Source organism: Centrocercus urophasianus, unplaced genomic scaffold, assembly GCF_019232065.1.
Source record: "Centrocercus urophasianus isolate 14NV4802_14NV808 unplaced genomic scaffold, USGS_Curo_1.0 seq_14, whole genome shotgun sequence".
Taxonomy (NCBI): Eukaryota; Metazoa; Chordata; class Aves; order Galliformes; family Phasianidae; genus Centrocercus; species Centrocercus urophasianus.
Genome location: NW_024884586.1, coordinates 51,414,011 through 51,438,285, shown reverse-complemented (window position 1 = coordinate 51,438,285; position 24,275 = coordinate 51,414,011). Strand labels below are relative to the sequence as shown.

The 24,275-nt window shown below is 51.0% G+C and overlaps 1 protein-coding gene across 4 annotated transcripts in view; it reads left to right on the top strand.

Moving 5' to 3' along the window:
• The window catches only part of FERMT2 (FERM domain containing kindlin 2), a 36,426-nt gene extending 12,547 nt beyond the window's left edge, over positions 1 to 23,879 (top strand). Inside the window, exons 3-16 of one of the 4 annotated variants that reach the window (XM_042813839.1) lie at positions 8,581 to 8,715; positions 12,464 to 12,496; positions 12,918 to 13,143; positions 13,228 to 13,330; positions 13,659 to 13,766; positions 14,745 to 14,879; positions 15,865 to 15,914; positions 17,030 to 17,154; positions 18,140 to 18,246; positions 18,390 to 18,611; positions 20,576 to 20,596; positions 21,081 to 21,205; positions 21,354 to 21,495; positions 22,547 to 23,879. In XM_042813839.1, the coding sequence (XP_042669773.1) occupies positions 8,581 to 8,715; positions 12,464 to 12,496; positions 12,918 to 13,143; positions 13,228 to 13,330; positions 13,659 to 13,766; positions 14,745 to 14,879; positions 15,865 to 15,914; positions 17,030 to 17,154; positions 18,140 to 18,246; positions 18,390 to 18,611; positions 20,576 to 20,596; positions 21,081 to 21,205; positions 21,354 to 21,495; positions 22,547 to 22,720 (1,706 nt within the window). In that variant the 3' untranslated portion in view covers positions 22,721 to 23,879. The remainder of the gene's footprint in view (positions 1 to 8,580; positions 8,716 to 12,463; positions 12,497 to 12,917; positions 13,144 to 13,227; positions 13,331 to 13,658; positions 13,767 to 14,744; positions 14,880 to 15,864; positions 15,915 to 17,029; positions 17,155 to 18,139; positions 18,247 to 18,389; positions 18,612 to 20,575; positions 20,597 to 21,080; positions 21,206 to 21,353; positions 21,496 to 22,546) is intronic. The other 3 variants (XM_042813837.1, XM_042813836.1, XM_042813838.1) reach the window with 3 other exon arrangements.
• Positions 23,880 to 24,275: the final 396 nt, after the last annotated feature.

Here is a 24,275-nt window from a genome sequence, read left to right as displayed (position 1 = left end):
GAAGGAGGATGCAGGAGGGATGTCTGTGCTGTAGAGCTGTGGCATATGTGGTGTATTTACAGTTGGACTCAATGATCTTAGTGGTCTTTTCCAGCCTTAATCGTAGCATGATAGAACAGCCTGGGTTGCACAGGAGCACAGTGCTCATCCAGCTCCAACCCCTGCTGTGTGCAGGTCGCCAACCAGCAGCCCAGGCTGCCCAGAGCCACATCCAGCCTGGCCTTGAATGCCTGCAGGGATGGGGCATCCACAGCCTCCTTGGGCAACCTGTGCCAGTGCCTCACCACCCTCTGGCTGAAAATGAGTCTGTGGTTCTTGGTGATTCCATGCAGTGCCACAGCACAGGGCGAGGATGCTGCCCTCGCTTTTGTTCTGCAGTTGGTCTCAAATCAGAGAGCGATGGGGAAGGAAGGAAGGAGGCTGACATCTGCGGAGTGTTTCTGCCAGTGTCCTTCGGTCCTTGCAATGGCTTTGCTCCAGTGCGGTGCCTGAGATTTGCATTTCCATCACAGGCTGCAAAAGGGGAATTGGTGTTACAGCAGATGATGAATGCTGTCTGAGCTATGTGAAATGGTTTGGAGGGGACGTGGCAAGGCAGAGCAGCCTCCATTGCAGAGCTGGCCCATTGGGACTGGCCAGTGAGGTTGCTTCTGTTCTGCATCTCTTTTAATTAAAATGAGAGCATTATTGCTGCTGTCTCCTGGAATACAGCATGTCACCAGTGGGATTTCTTTTCAGAGCCCCTAATCTGCAGATGGAAACTCTCTTTTGCTCAGAGAGCAAAGCTCACCTCTGGGGATCCTGGGGGTGGATGTGGGAGGATTCTAGAGCTGCTCACACGTCCCCCAGTGTCCGTGGAGGTCGTGTGAAGCCGGAAAACGCAATCTCATTCCCAGTGGAACAGCCCCTGTGTTCCCCCTGCAGCCGGTGGGGAGGGCACTGGGATGGGAGGAGGGTGGAGAGAGCAGCCCGGTGCTGGGCCTGGCTGTGTGCCTGCCGCGAGGGCAGGCTTTGGTCTGCAGTCAGAAACCACAGAAAGAGAAAGTAAAAGTTCCCTTTTTCGGTTCAGGGATTGCTGAGGGATGGGGATGTGGTGCTGCTTATGAGTGCCCTATGTGTTCCTGTCCCATCGCTGCCCTGCTGGGGAGGTTTTCCCTGCCCAGCAGACAACCTAGAAGGTATGTGAATGCAATTCAGCATGCTGCATATCAGCAGCTGATTGGTATGGGGCGAATTGCAAGGGGAGGTTCAAGCTGGATGTTAGGAAAGGGACTTGAGCAGGGACAGCTTTGAAGCTCTTCCTTCCAGGCTCAGCTATGACCCAGAATCAACGTACAGCTTTGAGCTGTACTTGGAGCTCCCAGATCTGTTTGTAGGCTCCCATCACTGTGGTGAAATGGCTTTGCCTCCACTTGAGCAGCTCCCCAGGCCAGTTCTCACCCACCAATCACATGGAGCTCAGAGCAGATGAAGTCCCTGCTTCTCCCATGGAGAAGGGACTGCAGAGCATTCTCCAGTCCAGTGATGGTCCCCCTGGGCTTCTCGTTCCTGTGACACCCCAAAATACCATTGCCTGGATAGGAATCCCCAAGCCTCCAGAGCAACAAGAGCCCAGTGATGGAAATGTTCTACAACTCTCTACAACTGCCTGAAGGGAGGTGGTAGCGAGGTGAGGATCAGCCTCTTCTCGCATTTGACAGCGATAGGATGAGAGGTGATGGCCTCACATTGTACCGGGGGAGGGTCAGGTTGGATATTAGGAAGCATTCCTTCTCTGAAAAAGCAGTGCTGCAGTGGCACAGCTGCCCAGCAGTGGTGGGTTCACCGTCCCTGGAGGTGTTCCAGATGTGGCACTGAGGGATGTGGGCAGTGGGCAGGGTGGGCTGGATGGGGTTGGGTATCTTGGAGGTCTTCTCCAATCAGCCGCTGATGAGCAATCATCCCATGTAACTGCAGACAGACAGAAGCTCTTTGCCATCACGCCATCACTGTGTGATTAGAGATGATGCTTTCCATCTGCTTTTTTCTTAAGCTGTTTCCCTGTGGGCGCCTCGCGCTGCTCTGTAGGTTCTCTCCCTGTATCTTGGGCTGCAGGCAGGATGCACTGCTGCTGCTGGGCACGTGGGAGAGGAAAAGCAAACAGAGCTGCAAGCAGGAAGGCTTTTTTCCCATGCCTCTGCATTTCCTGCCCCAGCAGTGCTGCGGGTGTCCCAGAAATGGAGAGTTGTTATGGTGGGTAAAAGCTGCTGTCCTTATAAGGTTCTTCCTCGTATTCTTCACTGGTTGTGAATTCGTACCTCGGAGAGTGGTGGTCAATGGCTTGGTGTCCAGACGGAGATCATGATCAGATCATCCCAGGCTGGATGTGGCTCTGGGCAGCCTGAGCTGCTGGTTGGTGACCTGCACACAGCAGGGGGTTGGAGCTGGATGAGCATCGTGCTCCTTTGCAACCCAGGCCGTTCTATGATGAGTGACAGCTGATGTGCCCTGCTTGTCCCAGCCTTCGCCTGCAACCCGAGCCGTGCTGCTGGTGGCATTTGGGAGCAGCACGGTGTGAGCTGGGTGAGGTGTCACCCCGGGCTGTCTAGACACTGAATATGACCCTACCTTATTTATTTATTTATTTATTTTGCTTCTCTTTATAAACTGGTCTCTCCCCCAGTACAGAATGTCCTCTGCCTTCTGAAGTATTTGTAATATTTCCACGCCCTCGGATGCCAAAAAAACTTCTATAAAAAGCTGCTATTTCTGCAAAAGTGAAGCCTGTTGGTCCTCCCGGGGCTCTGCCCAGCCCCATTAGCATGTAGAGTGCTGCTGGCTGCCTTGGGAAAGGCACGGGGCAGAGCTGGGGACGTGGGACAGCCACCCCTCTGCCCAGAGCTGGGGGTGCACCATCCCTGGAGGTGCCTGAGACCACGGATGGGGTGGATGAGCTGGGGGGCACCCATCTGGACTGGATGATCATGGAATTCCCTTCCAACCCGACCCATGCCGTGATTTTAGGATTTAAACTATTTTTTTCTTCCTTTATGCCCGGCTCGAAAACAAAGCAGCATTTCTCCTAAAATATTGGGACCAACTCAGGGTTTTGCACGCGAGCAGCTGGGGGAAGCAGCCCTCCCCCAGCACAGTGCTGGGATGCTGGGCAGCACTGCAGGGATGCTCGGAGCCATCGCTCCCATCCCAGCCCCTGGGCAGGGTTTGCTGCTGCCTTCTGCTACCGCCAGCAGAGGTTTGGCAGTAGCACAGCTATTTCTAAATATGTCTAGGGGATGGGTGTGGAAGGAAATCTTACCATTTAGAGAGCCTGCCAAATTGCAGTGGACTCAGCTTTTTAAATCGCAAAGGCCGAGTGTGCCGCTGCCAACTTCTTCCTTTTTTCACTCTTTTTATTGCTCTCCTGTATGCGTCTGCTGTGTTCACATAGAGTCTGAATGCACCCCAGGACCAAAATAACGACACGTAGTCCCAAAGTGACCAAAATGGAACAAACTCTTCCCCCCCCCCCCCTTTCTCCTCCCCATCCCTGTCCCCATCCTGCTGTGGAGCAGCGTCAGGCTGTATGTCACCGTGTGAGTCAGTGGATTTTTTCATCCTTACTCTTCTGTTGACAGAGCCCCTTTAAATAGACGTCCATCCCAAAGCCATGAGGAGCTGCTGGCAGCCCAGCTCCACGCCTGTTCTCTCTTTATGGCCCGATGCAGAGGCTCTAAGTGGATTTATTCTCTTGTTTGTGGCGCTTAATCGAATGAGTTTAATTTGACTTCAGCAACTTCAGGGAAAGGCTCAAAGTGCTGTCTGGGCTCCAAAAGGCATCCGGATAACGGGAGGCTGGGGATTTCATCCCACTCATGGAAAAATCATCCAAACATACAGCGTTTGGCTCCTCCTGTCTCTCCTTTTTTATTCGCCTTACACTAACGCTGGGTTCCATCAGTGCTGTCTCCTTCCTCTTCCACCTCTCCCTTAGGGGCACCTCCAGTCCAATGCAACCTGGTTTTGACTCTGGGCACCACACAGCGTCAATAATTTGGCAGATGACAGCAAGCTGTTGGGAGGTGTCAATCTGGCTGAGGGTGGGAAAGCCCTACAGAGGGATCTGGAAGGGCTGTCGGTGTGCTGAGGCCAATGGATGAGGTTCACTGAGACAAAGAGCTGAGTCCTGCACTTGGGTATTGGAGTCCCCATCCCTGGAGGGGCTTCAGAGCCATGGAGGTGCGGCACTGAGGGATGTGGGCAGCGGGCATGGTGGGCTGGGGTTGGGCTTGGGGGATCTTTTCCAACGTCAGTGATTCTATGATCCCATGATCAGGTCTCCCAGGCACACCATTTTTAGGTGGTTTTGCACTTCTCTGCTCCAGCAGCGCATCGTTCATCCAGCTCTCAGGTTTTCCATATGGAATTTTGGAAGGCAGAGCCCATGCCAGGGTGAGCCCTGGTTTTGCTCTGCAGCACATCAGGTGGCTCACGGGATGTCCTGACCGACCTGCTGGCCCATGACTGTAACACAGAGCTTGGCTTTGGCCCAGATAAATATTTAAACAGCCAGGCAGCTGAAGAACCCATAATAAAATGTTCTGAATGTGCTATGGGTGAGGAGCTGCTCCATGGTCAGATGCTGCAGCACCGCAGCACAGCCACACTCTTATCTGCAGGCGTTCCCAATGCTATGCGCTGCTTTTTATTTTTTTATTGCCTTGGGTTTGTTTTGCAGAGCTTTATCGTGAATGAGTTAAAGATAAGGATAATACCTGGTTCTGTCGACTCACGGCAGCAGACAGAATTTGCTGATTCCCTCCCAAAAAATGTAGTTTGAAATCTGAAATGGGAGGGACGTGGGTTTTGAGGTCTCGTTTCTCTAGGAATCGTCGTGTCGGAGTGCAAAGGCTGTAATTTTTATGAGTCATTGGTTCAAGGCATTGGTTATCCAGTGCAGAAATATCCCACTTCAAAACACATGTCCTAGCTGAGGGCAACTGGATGAGCATTAAAGCGAGGATTTCCCCTAAATGTTGTGTGTGCTGCAAAGAAAATGATGGAGTTTTCACTGTTTCAAGAGTAAGGTTAACCTTAAGCTGTATGGATTTTAGGCAGCCAGAATTGGGGTGGAAAAGGGAACAGTAACTTCTTTGGAGGGTTTGATCTCTTGGCATGTCAAAACTGGATACTGAATGTGTTGCAGTGGACAACTGGTGGTTGGTGGAGGGCTGGACTAGATGATAGCAGAGGTCTTTTCCAACCCTAACGATTCTGTGATTCTAAGTAGTGTGACTTCCCATAATTTTAGATTTGGGGGAAGCTGATGTATCCTGAGACAGTGCTTCCACTGGGTGATGCCATCTTGGATGGACACAAAGGAGCAAAATCCTTCTTCCGTGCCAAAACCAGTGGGTTTTGTTCCTGCCTCTGCTTTCCCACAGCTGCAATGCACCTTGGTGTTAAGGATGCAGCGGCTGCGTGGTTTGCTTGATGGATTTGGTCCAAAAATGGTGTGAATTTGGAATTTTACCGCCATCAGAGTGGCTGTTTTCCTTCAAAGCCAGTTTTCCAGGAGCAGTCAGTGCACTGTTCTGCGGAGAAGGAGGATTTTTCATCCCAGCTCTGCTGCTCATCTCTGGGCAGGAGATAAATGGGCACAGCTGGGCCGGGTGGGCTGTGTTTGGGCTGGAGCAGAAAGGAGAGATTCCAGGGGAATGAAAGGCCAACAGTTTGTCTGCATCAGCACAGCACAGCCACAGATGGGATCTCCATAGGCAGCACCCAGCAGGATGGGCCGCTTCCAGCCGCGCCGCTGAGGGAATAGCTGAGATTTCACACGCTTGCACAACATGCAGAAATTGAAATGCTAAATGGATCGTGATCATTTACAGTAATTTCAAGCAGACTTCGCCACTGCCATCTGTCTTGTGTGTACAGACAAGGAGTCTCTCTTTAAGCAAACACAGTCCCCGCAGATGGTAACAAAAGCAGAAATTGGAGAGCAAACATTGCACCGCTCGGAGGTCAGCACTGCAGCTCTGCGGGACCGGGACTCAGGAGGAGCTGAAATGGGGGGAGATGCGGATGGGGTTTGCTTGGCTTTGAGGCTGCAGTCCCCAACTGGGGAGATGTTTTGCCCCAGAGGAACATCTCCAGCGGATGGCTTTCTGCAGGCACGGCGTGACCTACCCAACAGCATGGACCTGCCATTGGATTTCCAGTTTTTCACGCCGCTTTAAAGATGTATCTCTTGCCTTTATGGCCAGAAAATGGGCTGGCGTCCTCAGCAGCTCCCTGTCCTGCTTTCCAACTAACTGGAGCACCACCATCTGCAAGCCCTTATACCCTGGACAGTCTCTGCTTTAGCTACAGTAACTAAACACCGCATTTGCCAAGCCTGTCTCTATTCAAAACACGCTTGAGGAGCCTTTGTAAACTTATTAATCACAGGCAGTGTCAAGCGTTTTTTTCTGCCAGTAGTTTACTGAAAGATTGAGAAGCACAACCAGCAAAGTGCTCAAAGTTGCTTTTCTTTTTTTGCTTTTCCTTTGGCTTTGGGGTCGGAGAAGCAGACGGTGGTGCTCGCTCACTGCCTGCATGCTGCACACTTACATCAAGCTTCACTTTTGCTCTCCCCATTGCAGCCCAAATGCCTGCAGTTGGCTTTGGGAGGGTTGTGAGATGACGGCGTGTCCAGCAGCTGGCCGTTGGGGTGAAATTTGGGATTTATCTCTGAAAATGTGCCCAGCCACAAAGGGGCTCTTGCATGCCAAGGATGCTCCGCTGTGCCTCGTGGCGCTGCGCAGCTTTGAAGCAGCTGCTGAAAACTCACAGCATCCTTTGTAATCCGAAGAGAGCGTCATGAACAACTGAGGAACTATAAAAAGTCGCTTTGAAATCAGATGGTCAAGCGTTGGGCCGTCTCCAGCAGATTGCTTTCAGGAGCAGAGCTTGGCCTGCAGCCCTTCTCTTGGCCTCTTTGAATGGTTTCAGCTGAGCGGCAGCATCAGTTGCTAATGCACCATAAATAAACAGCCGAGTATAAACCTTGCTAGCAAAATACCAGGGGAACTCCTCATTTTAGGCACTGCTGCAAGTCATCCTGTGCTCGTGACCCCAGTTATCCCAGCAGATTTTTTCTTAATGAGATAAGCTGGAGGCAAGAGGAGCAAGTCGGAAGAGCTGTCTGTATTCCCGCATTGGATGTTTGTTGGGAGGAATGGTTGAAGCACTGAGTGATGGTGAAACCTGAGTGGGTGCAGGGAGGGAGCTCAGTGCCATGGGTGGTGTTTGTGTCGTAATAATGAATCAGGGTGCACTTTAATGAATTAGAGCTGTGTCAGTGGATGGTTTGGGGGTGGGACACCCATAGAGTGGGAGATTCTGGCCATAGTATGGAAGATTCTGCTCAGAGAAGTTGTGGATGCCCATCCCTGGAGGTGCTCAAAGGCCAGATTGAATGGAGCTTGATTTACTGGTCAGCAAGCAGCCTGTGGCATTGGGGTTGGAACTGGATGATCTTCGAGGTCCCTTCCAACCCAACCGTTCTATGATTCTATGGGTAACGTGGAGGTGCTGGGTTAAGGGGTGCTGGGTCTGGATGTCACCAAGGACAACCACAGCCCAGGTGTGGGTGGAAGCAGAGGTTGTACAGATAGCATTGTGGCCCCGCAGCGCTCACCATGTCTGCAGGCAGGGCAGCAAAGTCTCAGAGCAGGACACAGCCTGCCAGACAAGCCATGCTGTAATAAGGCTACAAAATAAAGTCATTTTTGGATCGTGTTGTTTATGATGGCAGCCGTCCCCTGGCAAATGTGGAAATAGCAACCACACAGGGGCTGGGGCAGACTGCATGACAGCAGTGCCAGGGCCTCGCCACTCTAATCATGAAGAACGTCTTCCTTAGATCCAATCTGAACCTACATTTTAGTTTTAAAATGTTCCCAGGTCTTTGTCCTCAGGGTTGCTCTCTGTCTGCTCATTGCCCAGCCTGTATTTGTGCTTGGGATGGCCCCAACCATTGCACTAAGCCTTGTTGAACTTCCCAGTCCTGTCCACGTCCCTCTGGATGGCATCCCTTCCTTCTGTCATGTCAGCTGCACCACTCAGCTTGGTGTCATCCGCTGTGGGTGCACCTGGTCCCACTATCCATGTCATTAATACTGGTCCCAGTATGAACGCCCGGGGGACACCACTCATCAGCAGCCCCCTCCTGTTTGCATTGTGCATGGGAAATGCAGTGTTTGGCCCCAGTGCTGTGTGAGCTCTCCAACCGTAAGAAAGGTGTTTGTTCCAGACAGGCTTGATCTCGACTTCATTTTTAGCCGCTGCAAAACAGGAAAATCAGCCCAGGTATTTCAAGTTACTGGATGTGGTTCCTTAAGGAAGGATTTTCTCTGTTTTTCCCATGTTTTTTCATCTTGCCTTTGTTAAAATGGTCCATTATTGCCCAGCAGTGGTGGACCATCATCCCTGGAGGTGTTCAGTGGAGACGTGGCACTGAGGGATGTGAGCACTGGGCACAGTGGGATGGGCTGGGGTTGGGTTTGGGGATCTCGGAGGTCTTTTCCAGCCTTAATGATTGTACAAATTTCTCCCCAGACATCAGGCATCCAGAGGAGCTCTCTCTTCTGAGGAAACCCAGAGATCCATCGAAGAAAAAAAAGAAGAAACTGGATGATCAATGTGACGACGAAGCCTTCGAGCTGGAGGGCCCACTGATCACACCAGGGTCGGGTGAGCCTGAGCGTGCGCACTTTGCAGGGCTGCACGTATGGGGAGCAGGGACGAAGAGGCAGCTAGACAATGAAATGGGAGCAGATAGAGGGAAAAATGTGTAGTGGCATTGATCTGACTTAACTCCTTACGGTCTATGCAAGAAATGGGCCCCACATGATTTCCATGAGCTCCCTACACTGGTGAGCGGTCACGCCGGCACAGATCAGTGCCTGGGGCAGAGGTGTGTAGGGAGGCAGAACAAGGCCAGGCTTTATAAAATAAAAAAGCAACCAAGCGTGACCACATCAACACGCAGATTGTGTTACTGAGATGTTTTCTTACCCTAGTAAGAAAGAAGCTAAATGGAAAGTCATTCCTAATTTCACATTCCAGGTGTGTTTCAGGCAGTGCCACTGCTCTAAACCTTATTTATGGCCCAGCAGAAGCAGCCTTGTTATTAATTGCATTAGAGCTCCCTCCTGCAAAGGGTGTAGTTATGGATTGGGATGGTACAAAGCTCTCGTGGCGGGGGGGGGTTCTTGCTGCTGTGGGATTTTGCCAGCCTGTCTCACAGAGCATCGCTAACAAAGCAGCACCGCTAACGGAGCAGCACCGCTTGCCACAAGCAGCACATGGATGCGGGGTGTTTGCCAGCAGAGGGTTGTTCTGGCTCTGCTCCACGGGGCTGGGATGAGGGAGGCTGCGAGTGGGAGCACTTAACCCTGGTGGAGTCACAGAGGCAGCCGTGGTGCTGCATGCCTGCAGGCAGGCGAGACGTGGCTGGCAGCCAGCGCTGTGGGTTTGAAGTCCTGCACGAGAGGGATGCAGGGCAGCAGGCTGTGAGAACCCAGTGCCTTGGGGTTCAGTCGATTGGTATTAATTGCCTTTGAATTAAGCGAGGTGAGAGCGAAGGTCGCAGCAGCGTGGTCAATGCTGGCGGTGCTCACCTCTGCAAGCAGGGTTGGCATCTCCACCTGGGGACAGGCAGCGTGGACTGGCTTTGTATCCAAGGAGAAATACTCCTTTTTTTTCCCTCCTTTGACATTCATTCTCTTCTAAATCACTGAACAGTCCTTCTGGACGTTTCCTCTCCCATCTGGAGGAGCTCTCCCTGTGTCTTTCAAGGCTCCAGCCAATGCTCGTTGTCATTTGGCACTTCCATCAGGAGAGGCACTCAGCAGCCTTTCCGACAGGCAGCGTTCACAGGGAGCATCTCTGTTAGATTAATTCCAAGCCCTTGGCCCTACTTGTGGGAAACGTATGCAGAAGACACTTTTTAATTTAAATTATTTATTACTCTTGCAGTGAGTCACTTTGAACTGTCTGCTCGGTTTGTCTTTCTCGTACTGCATCTGTGAATGCAAGGATTTTTGCTGCAGGTTTAATTGCTGCAGTTACCTGTGATGTTTAGGTCCCATTAGTTTGACATCGTCTTCTTAATCTGAATAAACTCCTGTCAGTGTTGTTCCAACGCCTGTCTGTGCACTGGAGGCTCATGTAAAATGAGTTGGCACTTCATGATCTGCTTATTTCAGTGCACATGGACTCAGTTTTTGTCACCGAGGATGTCTGGCAGCACAGCCAGCTTAAGCCTCTGCAGGCTCACAATAAGCCTTGCTCAACATTCTCCATTGAATCATAGAGTCATTCAGTTGGAAAAGACCTGTAAGACACCAACAGCAACCCATCCCCACCATGCCCACTAAGCCACGTCCCCCAGCACCGTGCCTGAAGTCCTGCATTCGCTTACAAAGAAGTGAGTGCTAAAAGCATCCTTGGCTTTCCGAGGCTTTCTTATCTTCATTCCCATTTCCCTTACTACCAGGCAGTTTACGGTTGCATTTCTAAACTATTCAGGTCTCCTTGCCATGGCATTGGCTGTGTTTGGTACGATGCCATTGACCAGCCTAAAGCATCAAGGCTACTTGTGGGGGCGATCCCATCAAAGCTGCATGAGTTTGGCTGACTGATGTCAGCTGTGTTGTTCTCCACAGAAGGGTCTATCAGACGCCCTATCATTCCAGATCAGACTGCTGGGACCAGATTTATGCATCTAATTCCATTCTGTCCTAAAACTGGGAAAACCCGATGGCATCCTGCATCGTTACAAAGCGCTTGGAATAATTCATAGAATCGTAGGATCATAAAATGGCCTGGGTTGAAAAGGACCACAATGACCATCTAGTTTCAACTCCCCTGTATAATCCTTCAGTACTCTCTGAAATTTTGTAACACTCTTCAAAATGGCTGGAGATACAGAAGATATTTCACCTATCTGGATGTGGGTTCCCAAAATGCAGACCACGGGTGTTGTGTGTGATCATTCACATCTTTCCTGCGTGATGGATTCGGACCATCCCTGTGGCTCAGCCTTCTGTAGTTTCTTCCTAGAACTGTAGAATCACCAAGGCTGGGAAAGACCTCCAAGATCATCCAGTCCAACCATCCACCAATAGTTCCCCATTAAACTACGTCCCTTAGTACAACGCTTATATGTTTCTTGAACACCTCCAGGCACGGTGACTCCAACACCTCCCTGGGGCCTCCAGGGAGGCAATGCTTTGTAAGGTAGATTTGGAGTGCATTGAATGGCACGTCTGAGCTATATGAATATGGAACTGGATTCCATAAGGACGCAACTCTTTTCCAGAAGGCCAAGTATTGGTCCTCCTGAGTGGTGCACACATTTATTCCCAGCAAACGACGTTGAGCTCATTGCCTGATTTCATAAGCAGTGGAGTCACTGACATTAGGATGCGCTCAATGAACATCCATTACGCTCAAAATATGGATTTTCTACTCTTAGCATAAAAATCAATGCTCCTTTGAGATCAATGGGGACGATTTAGCTCTCAGCTATTTTGGGGTATGAGATGCCAAGTCGGGTCAGCTTTCTTCTCTAGGTAATTAGTAATTTTAAAAGGCTTTTTTTTTCCCCAACGTGGAGCTGTATGAGCTGTAAAACTTCAAAGCGTCTGGGAGTAATGCATGCTTTGGGATTGGTTTTGCACCAAATAGCACCACTTGCTCGGCGTATTAATATCAAATTGGCCACATAAGCAAGCTTCTCTGCCCGTGAAATGCCACGTTTCGGTGCCTGGCCATTTCTTGTAACACGAGCAAAAGAGCTGGAGTCACTCGGGTTACTTTGCCTGCCGGCTCAGCTGGCACTGCTGCAAACACTCGGAAAAACCAGAGCTTTTGGTGCAAGTTGTGTACCAAGAGAACTTCTGGGTGGCTTTGCAAGCGTCTGACGTGTCGGTACAAAACAAGTGTGCAGGGTGCTGTACTTGGGGCAGCACGGGAGCACGCATCGCACGGCCGCATCGCTGGAGGAGCCTCCCCTGCAGTAAATCAGGGTGAAAACACGGCGGTTTCGGGTCTGCGTTGAGCAGTGATGGTTGCCAAAACCATGGGGTCATCTGGGTTGAAAAAGACCTTGGAGATCACCGAGTCCGACCGCTGAGCTGAGCAATGGCAGCAGTGGGGTGTGGGAAACTCAGAGAATCCTCGTCTCGAGCGGTTCGGCGTAACCCCTGGTTTGGCAAACGCACCTGAAACGCCTCCCCTGACTTTAAGTGCAATCAGTGTAACGAGGGGAGTCTCAGCCACACGCCAGCTCCGCACTGGGGTCGGGTGGCTCAGCCTCACGCGTGCTACTCAGCCCTCTTAACCCACACTTGTATTTCCAGCTCTCCTCCTTCCCTGCCGACCCGGTGACTTTCTCTCGCCTTCTCACTTCCCTCCTTTCTTTCCCTCTCCATAGGCACCGATATTCTTTACATCGGCCCCGTCAAAGGTGAGCTCCACCTCCTTAGGACTTTTGTGCTCTGCCTCTGGTCTCTCTGGCCGTGCCCTTAGTTTATTTTCCTGCTCCTCTAAAACCTTTGACTTCCAAAATCTTTAAGCTCCAGGTAACACCGGTAAGTGGGGGGTGGCCCAGGGAGACCCGCGGGTTTTCCCACGGATTCGGCTCGGGAATGGCTTTTCCATCAGTTTTGCTCTTGGAGAAGAAAGAGAGAGAGAGAGAGAGAGAGGTTGGGGCAGCTTGTCATGGGAAAACAAGCAGCGCAGTGTTTTCCAGCTGCGGAACAAAATGGTAAAAAAGAAAAAGGGAAGGTTTGACATCCGCTGGCTTCGGTTTTGTGTCTGAATTGGTTTTGTGTGGAGCGGGGCTTGGCCGCCAGCTCACAGCCGGCCTTTCTTCCTCTCGCTGGTAGGAAACATCTATTCCAGCCCAGGACTGTACAGCAAAACCATGACGCCGACTTACGACGCTCACGACGGCAGCCCCTTGTCCCCCACGTCCGCATGGTTTGGGGACAGCGCCTTGTCGGAGGGCAACCCGGGCATCCTGGCCGTCAGCCAGCCCGTCACCTCCCCCGAGTCCCTAGCAAAGCTGTACAAGCCACAGGCGCTCCTCGACAAAGCCAAGATCAACCAAGGGTGAGTCCACCACTTGTTTGTCTTCTCTCGTCGCGATCTCGCGGGAGCTCTCTGTGTGTGCTACCCCTTGCTGATGATTTGCAGGTGGTTGGATTCGTCCCGATCCCTCATGGAGCAGGAGGTGAAGGAAAACGAGGCTTTGCTGCTCCGGTTCAAGTATTACAGCTTTTTCGACCTGAATCCAAAGGTAAGGAGTTAGTTTCTTGGCTTGCACCTTGCAGGCAAACGGTTTGGGCGAAGGATGCCTGTATCTCCAGAGTGCATCTGTGGTGGTAAATACTCCACCACATTGCAAATGGGTGCTTGCATCAAGGGCAGGTGTGCACGCTGCCGTGCCCTGGGATGAAAGGCATTGCAGGGACTGCTTTGTGGCTGTGAGCCTTGTCCACCCCAGGCTGAAGGGAGCATTGAAAAAGGGTAATCAGACGAGGGTGTGTTGTGCCCAGGGCAAGGGAGATGGCAGGTCTTGCTGTGGCACCTCTCTTATGGGCTGTGCTGTTTCTCCCTGTGCTCAGTACGATGCCATCAGGATCAACCAGCTGTACGAGCAGTCCAAGTGGGCCATCCTGCTGGAGGAGATCGAGTGCACGGAGGAGGAGATGATGATGTTTGCAGCGCTGCAGGTAGGAGATGGCCCCCAACACTTGGTTTGGTCAAGCTTCATTTTGTGGCTCTTGTAGACTGCTCTGTTGATGGATTGCTTGGGATTCCCGTGCTGATAGGAGTTGGACTGCTTCTGTCTCCTGTCCCACTTATTGGGCAGTTAGCATGTTGGCTGCTGTTACTCCTTATGAAGAGGAATGTAGCCTTCTTTTCCCAAACATGTTTATGTCTGCCTTGACTTGTCGCTTTGCCCTGTTTGACAAAGCCAAGTGTAAGGACAGTAAGTTCCTGAGCTGCACATTGCTGGCATGCTGCCCCCCAAACAGCTGGTGGTAATCTGTGGGTTTCCTGGAACGACGTATTTATCTGCTTTATGAAGTCCTTGGTGTGATTTGGCATAAATACTACACCTGCTATTGACTTCTGTGGGACGGACAGTGGGCAATTTCCTATGTGTGGTCTGGCGCTCCTCGTTGCTGGAGGATGTAGGAACATCCCCAGAGGGAGCCCGAGTCTGCTCTTAGGGCTCCTCCCAGGAAGAAAACGGTGAAAACAAAAATATAAAGATTCAGCCTAACTCTGTCAGCAGCCCACATTGGGCTGTGCTTAGTGCTTGGAGTGAGGTTTCACTGCATTTTTGTAAAAACAACATGAGCCAAGAGAGGCTGTGGATGCCCCATCCCTGCAGGCATTCAAGGCCAGGCTGGATGTGGCTCTGGGCAGCGTGGGCTGCTGGTTGGTGACCTGCACACAGCAGGGGGTTGGAGCTGGGTGAGTTCCTTTGCAACCCAGGCCATGCTGTGATTTTATGATGGGAGATCTTTGTGCATGTTGCAGTCTCATCACAACAGCTGGGCCGTTTCAGCAAAAGTTTGTGCATCCAAAAATGCTGAGCGGTTGTCACTGGAAGAACACGGTGTGGTGCACAGCCTGGTGGATGAGGGAAGAGCAGTGGGTGCAGGCCGCCTGTGCTCACGCAGCCATGCGTTGCCTTTCAGTACCACATCAACAAGCTGTCCATCATGTCATCAGAAAACCACCTGAACAACAGCGACAAGGACGTGGACGAGGTGGATGCTGCGCTCTCCGACCTGGAAATCACCTTGGAAGGTGGCAAAACGTCGACAATTCTGGTAAGGGCTGTGGGCACGGGGCCATACACATCCCCTCCTTGCCTCTTGCAAGCAAGGATCACTGTTCTGAGCATCCAACCTGCCTTATTTCCTTCGTCTCCCTTTTTTTTCTGTTGCCTGCAGCCCAGTGGAGCAACACGTTTGAGCGTGATGATCCTTTTTTCCAACCTTAATGACCCTATGGTTGTGATGCAGAGCATAGAGCCCAATAGTAGTTTCATATTTTGAAGTAGAACTGCCACCCTCAGCCTGCAGAGATTGGCAGGGAGAGCAGCATCACTGGGATGCAGCAGAAATAGTGGGTTCAGTGGTTGGCGACCCTGCACATACCAGGGGGTTGAAACTAGATGGTCATTGTGGTCCTTATCAAACCAGGTCATTCTGTGATTCTCTGATCAAAATAGGGCCTGGTTGTCAGAGCCAAGAGACCGTTGACAATTTCTTTGCAAAGCAGAGCTGAAGCACAGCACTGAGGAGCAGTTCCCACCAGATAGGAGTGAAGAAGGCAATGATTTGTCAAAAAAAATCCATCCCTTTCTCTACCGGTTGCTCCCAGTAGCCATTTCCAGATGCATTCGAGTAATTGAATACGGATAATGGGCAATTAGTGGATTGTTTGTTTAGATTCTGCATTTTTTTTCCCCCGTTGTATCTGTAAACATCATTGCTCACTGCAGACAGAAAGTAAACTGTCCCACTGCTGGAAACTGCTGCAGCGCTGTTTGTGCTCCGTGTCATTTGAAAACCCTTTGGTTGGAGCTCATGGGAACTGGAAACGCCATCCAGCGTGACAGCGCTCAGCAGGAATCCCATAAAAACCATAGAATATTGCCCTCTGCTTTCCAGGCAGCACTCCCATGCAGTAGATGCTCTGTGTGCTTCCTCCCCCAGCACTGGAAGTGACCGTTTGGTGGTCGGATCTGGGTGACCTTTGAGGTCCCTTCCATCCCAGCCCATTCTACGATCCTCTCCTTTATATTTTCAGGGTGACATCACTTCCATCCCGGAGCTCGCTGACTACATTAAAGTATTCAAGTAAGTACTGCTGGGAAGAGGTGGTAGCTATGAATAATTCATGGTCCTGCTGCCTCCTGTCCATTTCTTCCCCTCCTGACTCCAGATTTCACTGTGTTACCATGCATGGAAACCGCAGAGCCGTTTCCCTGCAGTTTGCAGCACCTGGGCGCCGTGGCTGTTAACACATTTTGCTTTCTCCAGCACTCAGCACAGCCACTGGGTATTATTCCACGTTGTTCCCAACCATCCCATTTGATCCTGAAGTTCTTAAACGTCAACCCCTGTGCGTGTCCCTGCGCTCAGGATTTATGGGTTTTGTTCATTCTGCTGCAACGTGGATGCCTGGGAATGGCAGCAGCTGGACGTTGGCTGGTGCCGTGGCAGCTTCCAATGTTTTGCAGTTCTCTGCTGCAGCACAGGTTATGGTGAACGTTCTGGAAAGTGAATAAACCCAACGGGAGTTGACAGGATAGGTACAGGGGCAGAAAAGTGATGGCAGTGGAATAGCTCCATAATGAGCCCCTCTGTTGTAATTGTCTCTGCTCCAACTGGGGCAAAGCCGCAGGACTGGAGCCCGCGCCATGCTTCAGGGTGGGTGGTTTTCCCCTGAAAGCAAACCATCACACAAAAACCTTACTGTTTGCTTTGACGTGCTCTTTTGCCAATAAAATCAGGCACAGCTCTAATTGCTAACTGCTCGCCAGTTGGAGTGTCAGTTGTCAGGGAGGGAGGAGGTGTTGCTGGTTCACTCCGCTGAGTCGGTGCAATCTCTGAGAACTGCAGCTTGGATAAACTTCCAAAACTCCATTAAGGCACCAGAGGTCAGATTGGGTGCTGGGCACCTCACTGCTGCTGCATGCACATTTCTGCCAGCCCAACTTCTACATCTCCTTCGGTGCTGCAGTGGCACAGCTGCCCAGCAGTGGTGGGGTCACCATCCCTGGAGGTATTCCAGAGCCGTGGGGATGTGGTACTGAGGGATGTGGGCACTGGGCATGGTGGGGTGAGCTGAACTGGGTGATCTTTTCTGGCCCCAATGATTCTGTGATTGCAGGTGGTCATTTCGCAGCCCAATTTGCATCCCACCACCTGGTTAGCCCCGTGTTTGTAACGTCCCACACCCTGTCTCACAGGCCCAAGAAGCTGACCCTGAAAGGTTACAAGCCATACTGGTGCACCTTCAAAGATACCTCCATCTCCTGCTACAAAAGCAAAGAGGAAGCCAACGGAACTCCTGCCCACCAGATGAACTTGAGAGGTAGGAGCAGCGTTCACACACTTGCGTGGCATTCCAGTGATCATCTGCCTCTGCAACACCTTGCTTTTCTACTTGTGTTCCTAGCGTGCCATCCTGGGTGTGGATAAACATGTGAAAAGGAGAAAGTGGCTGGGCTGATGTGTGCTGAGATGTCTGCCACATGGCCCACGACCCTGTTAGGTGCTGCCAGCTCCCCAGTAGCATATCCGTTTGCCACTCACCTCTCAGGCTGGCCCATTTTTTGGCTGCAGAGTGAAGTCAGAGTGAAGCAGGTTCTTGCAAGCCCAAGGAGACAGCCTGGGGGAGAGAAGGCTCCAAGGAGACTTCATTGTGACCAGGCTGGACGGGGTCCTGAGCAGCCTGAACTGGTGGGAGGAGCATCCAGCCCACAGCAGGGTGTGGAACTGGATGGGCTTTAAGGTGCCTCCTAACCCAAACTGCTTTATAATTATGGGGTGCTGTGATTCTGTGACCTTGGCCATCCCCATTCACCACCCATGTTGGCACGGTGGCTCGTAGCATTTCTTGAACACCCAAAGTGGGATGCTCATAGCACTAAACATTGCAGTGCACCCACAAAGAACAGCACGTGGGTGTCCAGGACCTGGCCAGTCACATTTTCCTGCACTTTCGTGAAAATCTGGGGATCAAGTGGTGTTTACCATTGGATCAAGGCCAAGGTGTGGGAGGTGAGTCCTGGGGGAACCTGTCAGCTTCAGTCTCTCTGCTTTTGGGCTAGGTCTTTTATTTTCCCTTCACTGGGAAGAGGAGCTAGATGATCTTATAGGTCGTTTCCAGCCTTGTGATTCTATGATTCTAATATAGCTGTGTGCCACAGTTTGTGTCCCTGTGATGCTGTCCCATTGGAGATGCACTGTGAGATCTGCAATTTGGCAGCACCTAGCTGGAATGCTTTGCCTTTTCTTGTCCATTCCTTGTTTTCTCCTTGTTAGAATGTCCTTCTGAACAGTGGCTCCCATTGCAGGTTGTGAAGTCACTCCCGACGTGAACATCTCCGGTCAGAAGTTTAACATCAAGCTTCTGATCCCCGTTGCAGAGGGAATGAACGAAATCTGGCTGCGTTGTGACAACGTAAGTCTGTCCCCTCGTCCATATGGGTGACAGCACCCATCTCCTCTGCTCGGGTCCATCCCGCTTGGTTTCTGTCGGGTGCTTGAGGGGGGTGGGCTGATGCCTCGTCCCCAGCTGACAGCCACGCTCTCACTGTGCCACAGGAGAGGCAGTACGCCAGCTGGATGGCCGCCTGCCGCCTCGCCTCCAAGGGCAAGACGATGGCAGACAGCTCGTACAGCATGGAGGTGCAGAACATCCTCTCCTTCCTGAAGATGCAACACCTCAACCCGGACCCGCAGCTGATCCCGGAGCAGATCACAACAGACATCAACCCCGAGTGCCTGGTGTCCCCTCGCTACCTGAAGAAGTACAAGAGCAAGCAGGTAGGGCCGGCCGCGGGGCCGTGGGGTGGTGTGTTGGGATGCACCCTACTAAAACACAGCACCCACTGAGATCTGTGCTCCGGCGTCAGGGAATGGCACCCACCACCATAATGACACTTTGTAGGTTGAGTGCACGTCAGCAGCGGTGCCCGTCCCTCGGTTGAGCTGTGTTCACCCCAAAAGGATGCTGCAGCTCAGCCACGCAGGATCCCGGTGCTGGCACCAAAACCTGCACTGAGCTGTGCAGGAGCCCTCAGGATGAGCGGAGCTGCAGTTGCTTGCAGTGCTTTGTGCAGACTTGGCTGTACTGCGGTTTGCATATTTCTCTCTTTGCTTTCCCCCTCCTTCCAAATGCCAGTCCTTGAAACATTGCTTCATTTTACATCGCCACGACTTGTGCTTGAACTCGGCGCTGCATTCAGTCCGTGCATGACAGAGCTGATCTGTTTCGTGATGGAAAAAAACGCATGGCTTTCTGAAAGACATTACACTCCAGTTCAGCAGCAGAAATAAGGAAGGCATTGCTCTGTGGCCTCTCACTGACATGAATGGCTCTGCAGCCCGAGTTCTTGGGCTGTGGCTGCGTTCGACCTCTGCAAGCCAAGAAGAAGGCTGCAACTGAGAGAAGCAGGAAAAATATAACTTTTTATTGGCACAGCACGATGATTTCCTGGCAGTGGAGTTATATTTTATATAGCCCTTGTTCTTCTTCTGAATGGGCCTTTATATCCATTTGGATGGTGGAGAGGCTGCATAAATATCCAGCTTTGACATACAGCACCTTCCAGGCTCCGGCTCAGTAAAATGGGGGCACCTGGAAAAATAGTAGGATAGAACTTACTTAGTGTGCAGGCATCCTTGCTATGGAAATCAACCACAGGGCATGGCCCCATGGGGACAGTGGGCATCAGAATGGAGAGATAGGGGCAGTTTCAAAGGCTGTTTGCTGGGAAGGACAGACGGACGGACGGATAGGTGGATGGATGGATGGATGGATGGATGGATGGATGGATGGATGGATGGATGGATGGATGGATAGAGGAGGGAATGCAAGGAATTTGGCTGAGGGTCCCCTTGTGCCCTGGCATAAGGAAGAGGATATTGAAAATGGGAGTTGGCATCCGGCCTTGTGAGATGATTTACGGATGTGGCAGCCCCAAACCTGCTTAGGCTTTGGTTTTTTCCATGTGCTGTTGCAGCAGTGTAGGGCTGGCATGCTATGTTTGGGGAGCATCAAATCTGAAACGCAAAAGATAGCTCAGGAGAGACCTCATTGCTCTCCACAACCCTGTGAAAGGAGATGGTAGTGAGGTGGGGTCAGCCTCTACTCAGGTAATGGCAATGGGATGAGAGGTGATGGTCTCAAGTTGTGCCGGGGGAGTTTTCAGGTTAGGTATAAGGAAGCATTTATTTTCCAAGAGTGGTTGGGCAGTGGCACAGCTGCCCAGAAGAGGTGGGGTCACCATCCCTGGAGGTGTTCCAGGGCTGTGGAGATGTGGCACTAAGGGATGTGGGCAGTGGGCACGGTGAGGTGGGCTGGGGATCTCAGAGGTCTTTTCCAGACTGAATGATCCTGTGAATCTGTCTCCATCCCTTCTTCTGCCTTCCTCAGATAAAAGCAACTCAAGGCCCTCTCAATACAAATAAATAGAGCTGAGTTTGCACAGAGGCGAGGAGAGGAGGGGGTGAAGGGCATTTCTCCAAGCAGAGCCATTCCCACAGCAGTTGGCACCAGTGTTGAACCGGCTCGCCTGTCCCTTCCCCACACTTCCCTTCACTTTAGCTGCTTTTCTGCCTACAGAGTCATGCATGGGTTTGTTGTTTGTTTGGTTTGGTTTGTTTTTTTTTTTTTGCTTGAACTTTGATTTGCAGATGATTTGCACTTTTTCTTTGCTTTGTTGCCATATTTCTGATCGCTTTTTTTTCTTTCTGCCTCCTTTTTTTTTTCGCCTTGCCATCTACAGCCAGGCTATGTAAGAGACTTGGTAAGTGACAGCGACCATCCAACTAAGCTGAAAAAAAAAAACCCACTAAAATAGTTTAGAACCCTTTTGGTTTTGAAAACAGCAATGGAAACACTAACACAGCCCATCCTCCCTGAGAAATTCCAGCCCTGTTTGTTTTTTTGCAATGGTCCCTGGTGATTTATGCTGCACAAGTGGAAGCCCTACACCAGAAATCTGCCCTGCTGCTTGCTCACATCCTGCGTCTTCGATGAAATGAGCCTGAGTGCCCTCTGCCTTCAGGCAGGTCGGAGCTGGATTTGCTTTGTGTGTGGGAGATGTTAAGCAAAAGCAGCTCCGTCAGCTGGGCTCCCACTCATTGAGCACCAAACAGCAGAAATATATCCTTGGGATAGAAACGGCCATTTCTTTGCCTTGCTGACCCATACTGTTCCCAATGGGGTGAGCGCGGTGCCGGGAGGGCTGCTGTGAGCCCAGTGCCTGATGCTGATGTCTCGCTGCATAGCTCACGGCGCGGATCCTGGAGGCCCACCAGAACGTCGCCCAGATGAGCCTCATCGAGGCCAAGATGCGTTTCATCCAAGCTTGGCAGTCGCTGCCCGAATTCGGCATCACGCACTTCATTGCCAGGTCGGTGGGCGTGCGGAGCTGGGTGAGAGCACGGGGCCACGTTGTGTAGGCAGCGTCCTACTGGGACTGGGGTTGGAATCCTTGGGTTGAGTTAGCTGCTGAATATAAGACATTGGCCTTCGGTTCCTAATCCCTCACTGTGCTGTAGGTTCCAGGGGGGGAAGAAAGAGGAGCTGATCGGCATCGCCTACAACCGGCTCATCCGCATGGACGCCAGCACGGGTGATGCCATCAAAACGTGGCGATTCAGCAACATGAAGCAGTGGAACGTGAACTGGGAGATCAAAATGGTGAGTGGGCAGAGCCCAGGTGTGTGCCTTGCCCAGCTGTGCGCCATGTCCAGATGTGCACACTGCAGTTTCAGTGCCATCTGCTCATTGTTTCACACGTGTAGGCTTCTTCCTCACTTTCGTTGCATGGGAAAGTGATTGCTTTCCGTTTTCTCTGGGCAGCCTGGTCTGCTGGTTGACGACCCTGCACACAGCAGGGCATTGAAACTAGATGATCATTGTGGTCCTTTTCAACCCAGGCCATTCTATGATTCTATGATTCTTGAGCTAATTGTTAAAGCATTGAGACGTTTTGTTGCTGTTTCCCAAAGTGCATACATTGGGGTTTTTGCATTACCAGCAAGCAGCTCAGTGCTATCACCCACTCCCACTGTGTGGAATGGGCAACAGAATGAGAAAAAGTAAACAGCCGTGGGTTGAGATAAAGGCATTTTAGTAAGACAGAATAGGAAGGGGAAATAATGGTAATGACAGTAAAATGTATATCTATATTTATAAAACAAGTGATGCGCAGTGCAGTTGCTCACCACCAACCGACCGATCTTTTTGGGGATCCTTATGAAAATGCATTCTATCTGTGGCACAGCTTGGTTGTCTGCTGATTAATTTGTGAGCACTCCTGTGTGGAGCCAGGAGTTGGATTCAGTGACACCTATGATGTCACTGGGGTACGTGGAGATGTGGCCCTGGGGGGCACGGCCAGTGGGCATAGTGGGATGGGTTGGGTTGGGTTCGGTTGGGTTGGCTTGAGTTGAGTTGTGTTGGGTTGGGTTGAGTTGAGTTGAGTTGGGTTGGGTTGAGTTGAGTTGAGTTGAGTTTGGTTGGGTTGGGTTCGGTTGAGTTGAGTTGGGTTGGGTTGAGTTGACTTGGATTCGGTTGGGTTGGGTTTGCTTGGGTTGGGTTGAGTTGACTTGGGTTCGGTTGAGTTTGGTTGGGTTGGGTTGGGTTTGGTTGGGTTGGGTTGGGTTGGGCATCTCAGAGGTCTTTTCTAACCATAATGATTCAGTGATTCTAATCAGTGGTGAAACGCTGCCCTCCCCCCACGCCATAGGTGACGGTGGAGTTCGCCGACGACGTGCGGGTGTCCTTCATCTGCACAGAGGTGGATTGCAAAGTGGTGCACGAGTTCATTGGTGGTTACATCTTCCTGTCGACGCGAGCGAAGGACCAGAATGAGAGCTTGGATGAGGAGATGTTCTACAAACTGACCAGCGGCTGGGTGTGAGCCCCATGTACTGTAAGCCAAGAGGAAACCCCGTGGCCGTATTAATATTTAACTTTAAGAAGCTGTTATTTGAAATATGCTGCTTAATAAAGTAAGCTTGAAATGTATCTTTTTTTTTTTTTTTTAATCATGAACGTTTTTGCATTACCAGACCAGTTAATCTGTGTGCACTAATGAGCACTTCTGTTAATTTGCTATAACGAGACCGTGCCTGGGCCAGGTGATGCTGCCTGCAGCCTTACTCCAGAACATGCCTGCAGCTGGGATAGGATTTGACTTAAAGAGCCAAATTTCCGAGAGAACTCTAAGCCATCTTCTTTAAAAGCCATCCGGGGCTTAAATGATATGAAGTCTATTTATCATGTTTAATGCATGAGTGTTTTATTTCCTTTTTTTTTGTGTTTTCTTGTTGTATTTTTTTTTTTTTATTATTATTCTGTACATTTGACCTGTTTGGAAGTTGTCCTCCCCATATGTAGAGTTCCAGTCTCCTTTCACACTACATGCACCGGGACTGCTACAGGTGCCTGACGTTCTTCTGAAGATATGTGGCCTTAAAGATGACCTTCTGTTAGTTTGTTATAGCTTGGATTTATGTGTTAACTTTCCTTTTTTGATAATCATTTATATTGTCTTTTTATTTTATTTTATTTTATTTTTACACCGTATTGTGTTACAACACTTTTAGTATTCACCAGCATAGTCCACTGTTCCGCCTACGATATGCAAACGTTTTCATTACAGTATGAAGTAAAGGTCTATGAAGTATAGGTTTTGTGTAACTAATGTAAAAACACAAATTTTATAAAACTGTACAGTTTTTTAACTAGTCTCACAAGCCAGCTAGAATATCGCATAGATATCCGCCTTAACTCTAGTATGCCTGTAAGAAATAAGGGGATTAACCTAGGGAAAACTAAATACAGCCAAAAAAAAAGCCAGTTTCAGTTCAGTTTTTATCTAAGTTAAGCAGGAGCTGGGCTGGGAGCCCCAACCCAGGGATGATGGGTGCAGCTCCCATCCCACGCCGGGGGCAGCGCCAGCGGCCGCCGCATCTCCTGATGTGAGGAGTAAGCAGTGTTGTGTTCCCCCAGTCTGTGGTTTCAAGGCAATGTATAAATGCATTTTATTTTAAATAAAAGTCGAATCTTTTATTTAATGGCTGCCATCGCTGAGTGTTGTGGTCGTGCTGCAACCCGAGCCCTTCTCCCTTCCCTACAGCTCCTGTGATGTTGGCACTGCGGTGGTGCTGGCTGTGCTGGGCTCCATCCCTGGAGGTGCCCCAGTCCGAGCTGGGGGGCACCCAGACCATGGCAGGGTGGACTGGAAGGTTCCTCCACACCCAGCCACTGTGTGATTGTATAGATCACAGAATCATAGCATGGCCTGGATTGCACAGGAGCACAGTGCTCATCCAGCTCCAACCCCCTGCTGTGTGCAGGTCGCCAACCAGCAGCCCAGGCTGCCCAGAGCCACATCCAGCCTGGCCTTGAATGCCTGCAGGGATGGGGCATCCACAGCCTCCTTGGGCAACCTGTGCCAGTGCCTCACCACC